This window comes from Leopardus geoffroyi, chromosome D1, assembly GCF_018350155.1.
Source record: "Leopardus geoffroyi isolate Oge1 chromosome D1, O.geoffroyi_Oge1_pat1.0, whole genome shotgun sequence".
NCBI classification, from domain to species: domain Eukaryota; kingdom Metazoa; phylum Chordata; class Mammalia; order Carnivora; family Felidae; genus Leopardus; species Leopardus geoffroyi.
In genome coordinates, this window is record NC_059329.1 from 63,610,745 (window position 1) to 63,622,830 (window position 12,086).

Genomic DNA, 12,086 nt, shown 5'->3' on the forward strand with positions numbered 1-12,086 from the left:
GACAATTTTGGACACCCCATCCCTGGCACTTTCAGGACCTTCCTTCCTGCCATTATGGGCTCTTGACAGACAACTCCCTGTCGTGCCCCTCCCCTGCACCCAGCCCAGGCCTTAACCTGCCCTGTCCCTCAGGGGAGGAGAGTCCTGTGCCCTTGCCAGTCTGTGGGACCCGTCCAATCGTGCAGCAGCAGCGCATCTGGCACCTGTACCGAGTCATCTCTGAAAACATCAGTGAATGGAAGTGCATGGCTTTTGCCAAGGTGCTGACACCCTTTCTTGGAGCCCCTGCCTCAGAGTGGAGAGTCTGCAGGGGTGGGCGGGGAAGGGTATCCAGCTAACAGTGAGCCTTCCTCCCTCCAGTTCAGCATGACTATGGCCCAGGAGAAGACAGATGGCTGGCTGACAGAGGCGGCCCGGCTGAGCACGACCCTGGGGCTGCACAGCCCGGTTCTGCAGCGCTGTATGCACATGCTGGAGGAGTTTCGCATCTACCTGCCAATACTTAGCAGGCTGGGCAGCTTCCAGCTGCAGAACTTAAACTTCCAAGTCCTCCTGCGAGGTGTGTTTTGGGTAGAGTCAGAGGGGAGGGGAAGGGAAGTACAGGGGGATTAGAACAATGTAAGGACTCAGTTCCCTGCTGCTCCTGTAGGAAACACCTTTCCTCCATGGGTTGCTCCCTGCCTTTGCCCCACAGGGATAAACATTTCTAAACTCATGCACACCATGTGAGTCTCCTCTGCTGACTTGGGCTAAACTCAAGCTACAGTCTTAGCTCTGGGCTCTGTGTTGTGTTCTGGACCCTAAGTTCTGTGTTCTTGGCTCTATGTTGTGCTTTGAGATCTGCTGTCTGGGAGCTGGGCTGGGCTGGGCTGGGCTCAGGGTTGCAGATCTGGGCTCTAGGATATGGGCTGGATTCTGCCATGTACTGAGTGTTGCTCTGACTTGTCCCCTCTACCTCCAGCCTTAGGGCTGGGCAGTCTTCAGAACACGGAACTCCTAACACTGGGCCAGCTGCTAACTTGTCCGCTGCTCGAATTTGCAGATCAAATCAATCAGGTGGGGCCCTCCAGAGAGAAGGAGTTGATCCAAGCCCAGAACCTATGTGCTAAACTCTAACAGAGCCAGTTAAGTCCCAGCAGCCCCTTGAGACAGGGGACAGTAGATACTGGCTTGTGGGTGGGAAGGCGGGAGGTTGAGTTTTTGGTCCTGCCTGGGGGGTGTGGGGATCTGATGGGTGGTCTCAGACTCTGCCTGAGAGCATGCCCCACCCCCAGAAGGAACTGGGTGGCAGCCCCAAATTTGTGGGCACACAGGATGGCAGATGTCCTCCAACACTTGCCCTGTTCCAATATGAACTGATTAAGGCACTATCTGCTCAGCTGAAACCTTGCAAAAGAGTAGGCTTCAAGGCAGCAGCCCTAGGTCAAAGTATGCTGCTGATACTACCTGAGGCCAAATGGTCCCACTCTACATTTCTGAGACTTCCATTCCCCTGAGCCCTAGCCCTGGAGTCCCACTTTCAAGGCTATCCCCTGAGCCATCACCCAGTGCTGGTTCCTGAGACCCAGCTGTTCCAGATCTGGCAGTGTGAAAACGAACAAATCCGTGCCCAAGAAACTCTCCGGCGGCTGCAGCGGGTCTGGGAGGCACGCCAGCTGCGACTGATGAACTTCATCCTGTATGTACCCTATGAGCCCCCGGCCTTGGAGCGCTCCAAGAGGCAAATGTTCCATAGCCCCCAGTGGGAGGTGGTGAGCAAGGATAGCGGCACCTTCATCCTTTCAGGTGAGACCCAGCTCTTGTTGTCCAGTTATAGCCCTCTGCTAGGGGCCACATTTGTCCACCACATCCACACAACCCTGCCCAATCTGGCTTCTCTAGCCAGGGCCCCATCCTTACTGAGCAACCTGAGACATCTGTCTGTTCTGAGACAGTTCTTCCATGTAGCACCTGTATAGTCTTAATCTTGGGAGCGCCCTGCTCCCTCCCTCCTACCTAATGCCTGGCCCTTTCAGCAAAGGTCCTTCCCTTTCTGGGTGGACTAAAAAAATCCCTCACAGTCATGTCTCTCCATTTTCCAGTGCTCTTTCCTCTATATTGCATCCTGTTGTCGGATCTCTTGCCCCATTCATTTACTCTTTTGTCATTCCTGCATCAAACCTACCTGCCTTCTCGGAGCCAAACACAAGAGACCTTGAGATTTACAGTCCAAGTCCTGTCCTCTAGGAGCTCCTAGTCCAGTGAGAGAGGATGATAGAACAGAGATAAGTGCATGATGGAGAATTTAACTGAGGGCAGTAGAATCTCAGAAAGAGGACTAGCTTCAAAGGACTGGGGAGAGTCAGAGGAATCTTCCTTTCCCGTAGGTAAAGGCCTCATTGCTGACTCCTGAAGGAGCAGAAGTTTGCCAAACTTACAAGGAGAGAAGGGCATGCCAGGCAGAGAGAACAGCATATGTACAGGCACCCAAGATGGTATAGTTAGGGAACTGCCAGTAGAGGAGAAATTGTCTTATCCAATCCACTTGAAACTCAACTGGCAAATTCAAAGTTAGCTAAATAGAGAGATCATAAAATATGAGATATACATGGCTTAAAATTTTTACTTTAGCTTAAAACTTATAAATATAACCTTTTAGCCTGAGGACAAGGGCTTGACCTTGATTTGCAGTCCACTGATAGAAGTTCCTCACTGCCTTTCCTGCATTAATGCATTGTCCGCCATTTCCACTTTCAGCTTCTGTAAAGTTGAGCAGTGACATGAAGACACTTGTGAAGTTGCTGGAGTCCAAAATTTTTCTAGATTTTATTGTAGTTTCCCAAGTTTTAAAAATTGACTGGCCTAGGGGCACATGGTGGCTCAGTCAGTTAAGCAACGGACTTTGGATCTCAGCTCAGGTCTTCATGTCAGGGTTGTGAGTTCAAGCCCTACATTGGGCTCCCTGCTGGGCATGAAGCCTACTTAAAAAAAAAAAAAAAAATTGGGAGTATACCTAATTTAATATCATGTTTTTATCAGCTCACCTTTAGTGAAGGTTTTCCATAGTTTCCATAGAACCAGCAACTCTTCCTCACCCATATTTCAATGGTTAACATAATATGAGATCAAATTCTGTAATTAAGATTATAACTCACATGGACAGGCTTTAAACACACTCTGACTCTAGGAGAGCATACTTTGCAACTAGTGGAAGAAAAAATGTTTGAGTCTTCTAGGGAATAGCTTGAGAACTGAGTTTCAGTATAATTTGGGTATTCACCACCCCTGCCCTTGCCCCATCTGCCTGCCAGCTCCGCTCAGCTAGAACCCACTCTTCCTCAGATTACAGCAGCCTGCAGGATTCTATCCAGGAGAGTCTTCAGGTATTGTTCAAGATCCTGGCCATCCAAAAGTCAGGAGACTTAAACAAAATAGCTTTGGAGTGGGTGACCATCATGCATAGCCTGAGTGAGTGCAGGCCTCTAGCCTGGAGAGTGGGTGGGATCTAGGGCGGGAATGCCCAGAGGGATGGGGTGAGAGGTGGGGGTTGGGTGGGGAAAGACCAGAAGGACCGAGGGAGGACCTTCTTCCTACTTCTTGGGCTCAGGTGACCAGGTGAAAGTTTATTCACAGGACAAGTTTGCTCTCCAAGGAAGGTCCCTGGGTCCTGCTGAGTATTTGGGGGTGGGGCACCCTGAGAGGTCAGGGTCAGCTGGACCTTGCGGAAGCTGGAACCCTAGCCTCCCTCCAGTGATCCTCTGGTGTTCACACAGGTGCCCTGCTGGAGGTGTGGGTGACTTTCCAGCAGAAGTGGATTTTTCTGAATAAAGTTCTGTATGAGATGAAGATCGAGTTTCCTAGTTCCAACCTGGTAGGAAAGAGGGGTGAGGCAGGTGGACAAGGGCTACTGCATAGTGGGGCTTATCATGGGAGGGGGAGCTGCCCTCACTTTGAACCCCTCCCTCACTGCAGAACTCCCGGTTCAAGGCCATGGATGATCAGTATCGGATCCTGATGCAGACCTCTGTAGCTGACCCCCTGGTTCTGTCACTTGTAGTGCCCAGCATCAAGCGGAGCCCTCACTTCCGAGGCCAGCAGCTACAGCAACTGCTGCAAGCGGGCTCGGTGGAGCTGGAGGGCATCATCATGGCCCTGGAGACCGTGCTTTATGGGGTGTGTGCTGACTTCCCCCGCCTCTTCTTCCTCAGCAATAGTGAGCTGGTAGCCCTGCTGGCTGCCCCCCTGGAATCATGTGAGGCCCAGCTCTGGGTACGACGCTGCTTTCCTCATGTGTATGCTGTGAGTTTCAATTCCAGCCTGACTGACAAAAACACGGATGACCGGGACTCAAGCCCAAAGCCATCTACTCAGGTGGAGGCATTTGCAGTGCTTGGGGCGGGTGGGGAGGAGGTGAAGCTGCAGGGGTCTGTTCCTCTGCATCTGGATCTCCCCAAATGGCTGGCCCATCTGGAGAAGTGCCTGCGTTTGGCACTTGTGCACATGCTGCAGGGCTGTGTGGCTTCCCGTCTCACTCTGGGCCCGTCCCTAGATGAGGCCTTCAAGCAGCTGCCCCAGCAAGGCCAGCTGCCCTCGCAGCTGTGTGTCCACCACTGGCTAGACTTAGTCCAGGCCTTCCCTTGGCAGTGTGTGATGGTGGCGGAGGAGGCGGTATGGTGGGCAGAGATGGAGGAGGCTCTGCTAGAGGGGAGGACCCTGGCCATGGTCCCCACGCATGTGCGCAAGCTCGAGGCACTGGTGCATTTTATACGGGCTCACAGGGCCTCCCAGGGTGGGCAGCCCCTGTCTTCTGTCCGCCAGACCAGCCTGCTCAGTGCTCTGTTGGCCATGGCAGTGACTCACCGGGATATAGCACAGCTGTTGCAGGAGCACCAGGTCAGTGATCTGACAGATTTCCATTGGGCCCGCCAACTCAAATACCACCTGGGTTCACCTCACATCGTCCCCCAGAAACCCCTGCAGAGTCTCAAGACTATTGCATCTACTGAGACTTCTCTGTCACCAGCTGCATGCTGGATAGATGTGCTGGGTCGGTCCTTTCTGTACAATTATGAATACCTGGGTCCCAGACTAGGGTCTCTACCCAGCCTGCTGCCTGAGCGGCCGGCCCTGGTGCTGTTATTGGCCTTGGAAGAGGTGGCCTGTGGGGCTCTACTGGGCCCTGAAGGAGTGGGCAAGACAGACACGGTGAAGAGCATGGCACAGGCCCTGGGACGCCAGCTGGTGACAATGCCCTGCCTGCCTCAGACAGAAGCCCAAAGCCTGAGCAACTACCTGAACGGGGCCTTGCAGGGTGGTGCCTGGCTGCTGTTGGAGGAGGCTCAGCGCCTGCCCCTCGGCTTGCTCTCTGCCCTGGGCCAGCGCCTCACTCAGCTGCACCACCTCTGTGCCCCACTGTACCAGGAGGCCTCCCGAAGTACCAGCGCTGTTGACCCCACACACCCCCAGCTCCTGGGCAGTGGCTTCTTTGAGAAACATCACGTGTACATACACCTTTGCTATGGCTGTTTCCTGACGCTGCGTTCCCTGAGTCCTGCTGTGCCTGCCAACCTGCACCTGCTGCTACGGCCTGTGGCACTGACACTGCCTGACTTGCAACAAGTGGCAGAGCTGACCCTGCTGGGTGCAGGGATGCGGGATGCCTCCCGCATGGCTTCCCGCTTGTCTAAATTCTTCTCCCTAGAGCGTGAGCTGGTGTCTGCATCCGTGCCCTGCCGCTTGCCATTGCTCAAGCAGGTACTGGAAGACACGATACAAGACTTACATGTGACCAAGGAGCCCAAGTCCCAGCAGCCCCACAGCCTAGCTGTCAATGAAGAGGCTGCCCTATTGCGTGCCCTGCTACGCTCACCACTGTTCAGCATCCTCAGTGGTGTCCACCTGCACAACCTCCAAGAGCTGCTCTGTGGGCTCTTCCCTAATGCCCGCCAGGTGTTGGCAGAGCCTGTGACCCACACGCTGAGGAAGCCATTGCTGGTGGAGGAACTAGAGCAGATAGGCCTCCATCCCAGCCCTGATATTTTGGGATCCCTGGAGCAGCTGAGTCAGGCTCTGAGCCGGGTTTCGGGTGTTTTGCTCCTGGGCCCTGCAGGCAGTGGCAAGACCACTTGTTGGCACAGCTTATTTAAGATCCAGAATCGGCTGGCAGCCAGGGAGGACACCTCAGCTCAGGGCTGCCAGCCTGTGGAGATCACCCACTTGTATCCCAATGTCCTCAGCCCCCAGGAGTTCCTGGGATGGCTAGAGGGCCCCTGCTGGCACCATGGCGTCTTCCCCAGGCTGTTTCGTGCAGCCAATCCATGTAAGACTGCAGGCCCAAAGGGGCCACCTCAGGAATCGGTGGGTATCCAGCACTGGATAATATGTGATGGGGTCGCCAGTGCTGCCTGGCTGGACTCTATCACTTGCCTCCTGAGCGATGCCCCCCAGCTCAGCCTCCCCAACGGGCAGCAGATAGCACGACCCCCAGGTACTTTTCTCCTGATGGAGGTGGGAGATGCAACAGGTATGTCCCCCAAAGTGGCAGGCCAGTGTGCCCTCGTCTGGTGTGGCGGGGAGCAGACTTGGCAAAGCATGCTTAGTGTTCTGATGGCAACCCTGCCCCACGAGTACCACCTGCAACCCCAGACAGTCACTGAGCTCAACCGCCTGGCTCAAGCACTGGTGCCAGCGACGTTCCGATTCCTCACCCGGCAGGGCGCCAGCTCTCTGCTGCAGGTTCATGGGCAGCAGGCCGTTTGCCCAGGTGTGGCCGAAGTGACCAGCCTGGCCCGTATCTTGCGTGGTCTGCTTGGCCCCCACCTGCGCATAGATGAAGGGGAGAAGGCACATGTCTCAGGTGAGGGAAAGAGAAGGGATGGCTTGGGACAAGGGGCCTTGAGGACAGCTGGCATACAGCTGGTGCCTGGGGTCTGGGTTCCTTAGTCGATTTGGGCCTGGGGACCAAAAGTGGGCAGCAGAGCCAATCTCTACTCACTTCCTCCACCCCCCACTTTTTCCTACCTGTGCTCCTATTCTGGCCATGGTGACCTTTGCAGAGGACCTCAGCTGTAGTGATCCTGTGGCCCAGAGCTTCAAGTCCTCAAAAAGCAGCTCTCTGAACCCATCCCAGGTTGCCAGTGATGATGTACCTAATAAGTGCAAGGAGCATTCGCTGGCTGTCAGCAGCTTTCTCTTTGCATTGGTTTGGGGCTTTGGAGCCCACCTTCCCTCCAGGTATCTGCAGGGGTGGGGCCGGGGGTGGGGGATTCAGAGAGCTGAGATGGACTGGCACATGGGAGTTAACCCAGGTGACATGACTGTCGGGGAGGATGGAATGTGTGAGTGTGTCACAAACGGAATTGTTGTAACTATCTGACACTTTTGCCTGTACATCCATCTGAACAGGCTCTGGCCCCTCTTTGATACCTTCATGAGGGGTTCTATTAGTTGCCTCTGCAACTACCTGGAGCCACTGCCTTCAGCCTTGGTGTTTGATCTACATGTATGCCCTGAAAATGGGACATTGGTCCCCTTCACTGGCCATTACCTGGGTAGCCGCATCAGAGGAATTCCGGGCACCTTCAACCCTTCTCCCCAGGTGTGAAGACAATGGGGCAGTAGCTAGGCTTGGGGCTCAAGGAGATATCCTGGGGGAGTCTATGTTCTGGGGCCAGCTGGGGCTCCCCCCTGCTTCTGTTCTTCGATATGTTTTCATAATCACAAGAATATGTGAAGTGTTCTGCAGGTGCAGCTCTAAGACAAGACCCCTAGACCTTTGCTTTCACCTAGATTACTGCCTAGATTGGCACTGCCCCAGTAAGCCCTGCTCCTGTCCTGCAGACTGAACGGCTCTTATATGTGGTGGACCTGCTGCTGTCAGAGGGACACCCAGTGCTGCTGGCTGGAGAGGCGGCAACAGGGAAGTCAACCTTTGTGGAGATGCTGGTGGAGCCACATCACCCTTACACGTACAGCCCCATCCACTCTGCCTTTAGTCCCACCCACCTGCGCCTGCTGCTGAGTCAAGGGGTCCAGGGCCAAGTACAAGCTGCCCCATCACCTGGGCCGCACCTGGATTCTAAAGGCTCCCTCCTCTTCCTGCTGGAAGATCTGCACCTGGCCACTTCTAGTAAGTAGCTGGGCGGAGGAAGAAAGGAGTCATGGTGATCTCTTGAGACTGTTAAATCCCTAACGATATTTACTGACTCTCAATTAGACACTTACAGACCAAACCTCAGCATCCCATTCTTAATATCTTCTCATTGAAAATGTGCTCCCTGAACAATCACACTCCTCTCATGGCCTTATCTGCCATCTCTATGCTTTGACTGCTAAATCTTTATCCCTGGCCAGGCTTTTCTTCTAAGTGCTAGACCTGTTTACACAGCTACTTACTGTATATCTCTATCTTGTCCCACTGGCACTTCAGACTCAACACTGAACTCATCATCTGACCCTGAAAACCTGTTCCTGTCCTTTAGTAACAAGTACAACCATCCATCCAGTCACTTAAGTCAGAAATCTTGTTGACATCTCCTGCCATCTTACCATGTCTCTCAATTTTGCATTCTAAATATCTCTCAAGTCTGTCCACTTATTTCCATTCCATCTTCCCTGGTTCAGTCAGTCACTACCTGGAACTTTGGTGAATGCTCTTGAAAGATTCCTTGCGATGAGGCTTTCTTCTCTGACACTCTGTACTCTAACTGGAGTCAACTATGTACAGGCATTCAGTAAGTCAGGTTTCCTCTAGCCTCTGGGATTGCTGTCTTCTCTGTCTTCCCTCCTCTATGTATCTGGATAAGTCCTTATTCTTTACACATAAGCTTAGGCAACATCTTTTCCAGGAAATCTGAGCCTCCAGGCTAGGTTAGATATTCATCTCATGCTCTGTACAAAAATCTGTGACAACCATGGTTTTATGATTGTGTGTTTACTTGTTGATCCTTTCCACTACACTCTGAGCTTCATGAGAAGAGAGATTTGTCTTATTCATTCTGATAGACCCAAGAGGAAGTAAGTACTCACTAAGAGTTTATAGAAGCAAAGATTACAAAGGAAAGGGAAAATTGAGATAAAAGTCTGGGATACTAAAATTTAAAGTTTCTAAAGTGATAATGACAGGTTTGAATGTGGCCATGGGATATGCCCATGGGAATGGGCAGAAGTAAAGTATAGGGCAAAGTATTAGCTGGACTGTCCAGTTAGACACTGAAGTCTTTTATGAAATGTAGAAAACTTGAATCAGGTTGTAGACACACTTAATAATAATAGGTACAATTTATTGAGGACTGTGTGTTACAAACTTTATATCATCTTTAGTGCTCATAAAATCCTATTAAGATGGAAATTTGCTATGATCATTTTAAAGATGAAGAAACTGAAAGATTTTTATAACTTGCCCAAGATACTCTAGCCAGTAAAATGTCAGAACCAAGATTAAAATTCAGTCTGTTTAGCACCAAGACCTGTAATTTTCTGCAACTATCTTATTTGGCCCTTTCAGTAAATTTGCACAAATAATCAGATTGTCAGTTGTAAATAGAAAGGGTAAATTCAGATCTGAATAGCAGCTGAGAAGAGATTTCAGCAGGAAGGCTGAAAACATTGAAAGCGATGTTGTGGAGTGAAGTATATTACAGCTGGCATTGTAAAAGCTGTCCTAGGGTGGGGGTGCCTGGGTGGCTCAGTCGGTTGGGTGTCCGACTTCGGCTTGGGTCCTGGTCTCATGGTTCGTGAGTTCTAGCCCCACCTCAGGCTCTTGCACTGTCAGTGCAGAACCTGCCTAGGATTCTCTCTCTGCCTCTCTCTCTCTTTCTCTCTCAAAATAAATAAATAAACTTTAAAAAGATATTAAAAAAAAGATGTCCTACGGTAATGGCCAACAAAACATTTAGTATAAAATAAAAAAAAATTAAAAGACATACAACAAAACAAAAAACTGTGACCCATTGTCTAGAGAAAACAGTCAATAAAAACTGACCTTGAAATGGTCTAGAAGTAGAACTTAGCAAATATTTTATAGCAGCTATTATAAAAGTACTCAGATTCTTAAAGGAAAATATGATCTTAATGAGTGAACGCATAAGTAATCTCAGCAAAGAAATAGAAACTACCAAAAATAACTAAATGGAAATGGAAAGAACTGGAAAACACAATAACTGAAATGAAAAAGTCACTGCATGGTTTAACAGCAGATTGGCAATAGCAAAAGTCAGTGAATCCTGAAGAACAGAAAAATACTGAATATGAATATAGCTTCAGTATAACACACTTGTAACTGGGGTTCCCGAAGGAAAGGAGAGTGAGATTAGGGCAGAAAAAAACCCTTGTAACTGGGTTACACTTGTAACTGGGGTTCCCGAAGGAAAGGAGAGTGAGATTAGGGCAGATGAGGAAATAATGAACAAAATTTTCCCAAATTTCTTGGAAAATACTGACTTTCAGAAAGGGAAAGCTCAGTTATCCCCAATTAAAATAATAAAAAGAAAACCACACCTAGGCACATCATAGTCAAACAGCTGAAAATCAAAGAAAGAGACACTTGAAAGTGGTCAGAGAAAAGATAAAACACATTATGTACAGATGAATGATACTAAGAATGATGGTTAACTTCCCATCAGAAACAACAGAACCCAGAGGATGGTGAAATATCATCTTTAAAGTACTAAAAGGGGAGGGGGACCTGTCACCTTAGAATTCTCTGTCCAGTATAGATACTCTTCATAAATGAGGATAAAATAAAAGTATTTCAGATGCATGAAAGCTGAGAAGATTTACTGTCGCTAGAACTGCACTATAAGAAATGCTAAAAGATGTTCTTCAGGCAGAAGGGAAATAGAATTGTATGGCAACTCAGATCTATGGAAAAGAAGGAAGAGCACCAGAAATGGTAATGTGTGGGTGCATATAAGTAACCTTCTTCTTCATCTCTTAGTTTCCTTAAAAGATAGTTGATAGTCGGGGCACCTGGGTGGCTCAGTCGGTTGGGTGTCCAACTTTGGCTCAGGTCATGATCTCATGGTCTGTGAGTTCAAGCCCCGTGTCAGGCTCTGTTCTGTGCTGACAGCTCAGAGCCTGGAGTCTGTTTCAGCTTCTGTGTCTCCCTCTCTACCCCTCCCCTGCTTGCGCTCTGTCTCTGTCTCTCTCAAAAATAAATAAACATTTTAAAAAATGTAAAAAGACAGTTGATAGTTTAAAAATAAAAGTAATAACATTTTTGGCAGAAGTAGAAAATAACCTGGAACGGTAGCAAAAGGATAGGGTGGGAGCAGTGAGTAAAAATTATACTATTGTAAGGTTCTTGCATTCGTGAAATGTGAACTAGGAATTGGGGAAGGTCAGGCATGAGGTGTGAAGTGGCACAATATTACTTCTAAGTATTGATACATTAAGGAGGCATATTGTTACCCTAGAAAAATCACTCAATAACAATAGCAAAGAGTATAATTTAAAATATATAATATTTTAAATATAAAAATATTTAAGTATGTAAAAGGAAGCAGGAAATGAGCAATAGAGGAATTAAAAAAAAGAGAGACGATTAGAAGACAAATGACAGGGGCGCCTGGGTGGCGCAGTCGGTTAGGCGTCCGACTTCAGCCAGGTCACGATCTCGCGGTCCGGGAGTTCGAGCCCCGCGTCAGGCTCTGGGCTGATGGCTCAGAGCCTGGAGCCTGTTTCCGATTCTGTGTCTCCCTCTCTCTCTGCCCCTCCCCCGTTCATGCTCTGTCTCTCTCTGTCCCAAAAATGAGTAAACGTTGAAAAAAAAAAATTATTAAAAAAAAAAAAAAAACTAATGACAATATGATGGACTTTAAACCAACTGTATGAATAATTACATTAAATGTAAAGTCCTAAGCACTCCAAAAAGTCCTTCAAGACAAAGGGTATTACCAGAGATAGAGAACTGGATATCTCAGAATTAAAAGATTTAATTAATAAAAAAGACATAAAAGTCCTAAATGTGTATGCACCTGAAACCGCTTCAAAATATACAAAGAAAAAGAGGGGGGCCTGGGTGGCTCAGTCGGTTAAGTGTCCAACTTCAGCTCAGGTCACGATCTCACAGCTTGTGGGTTCAAGCTCCGCATTGGGCTCTGCAGTTA

The 12,086-nt window shown here is 49.4% G+C and overlaps 2 protein-coding genes across 6 annotated transcripts in view; one reads left to right on the forward strand and one right to left on the reverse strand.

The window, feature by feature from the left end:
- The window catches only part of DNHD1 (dynein heavy chain domain 1), a 79,777-nt gene that overhangs the window by 45,490 nt on the left and 22,201 nt on the right, over positions 1–12,086 (forward strand). For 2 of the 5 annotated variants that reach the window (XR_006714039.1, XM_045484332.1), the window contains 10 exons: positions 133–260; positions 361–559; positions 962–1,056; positions 1,578–1,785; positions 3,322–3,447; positions 3,753–3,850; positions 3,952–6,835; positions 7,035–7,212; positions 7,384–7,576; positions 7,819–8,107. Coding sequence is in view for 3 of the 5 variants with exons in the window: in XM_045484332.1 (XP_045340288.1) it covers positions 133–260; positions 361–559; positions 962–1,056; positions 1,578–1,785; positions 3,322–3,447; positions 3,753–3,850; positions 3,952–6,835; positions 7,035–7,212; positions 7,384–7,576; positions 7,819–8,107 (4,398 nt within the window). In the remaining 2 variants the exon portion in view is untranslated. Of the gene's footprint in view, positions 1–132; positions 261–360; positions 720–961; positions 1,057–1,577; positions 1,786–3,321; positions 3,448–3,752; positions 3,851–3,951; positions 6,836–7,034; positions 7,213–7,383; positions 7,577–7,818; positions 8,108–12,086 lie in introns of those variants that run through there. The other 3 variants (XR_006714040.1, XM_045484333.1, XM_045484336.1) reach the window with 3 other exon arrangements.
- The window catches only part of RRP8 (ribosomal RNA processing 8), a 59,681-nt gene continuing 50,179 nt past the window's right edge, over positions 2,585–12,086 (reverse strand). Inside the window, exon 9 of the transcript XR_006714043.1 lies at positions 2,585–2,739. The gene's annotated coding sequence lies outside the window, so the exon portion shown is untranslated. The remainder of the gene's footprint in view (positions 2,740–12,086) is intronic.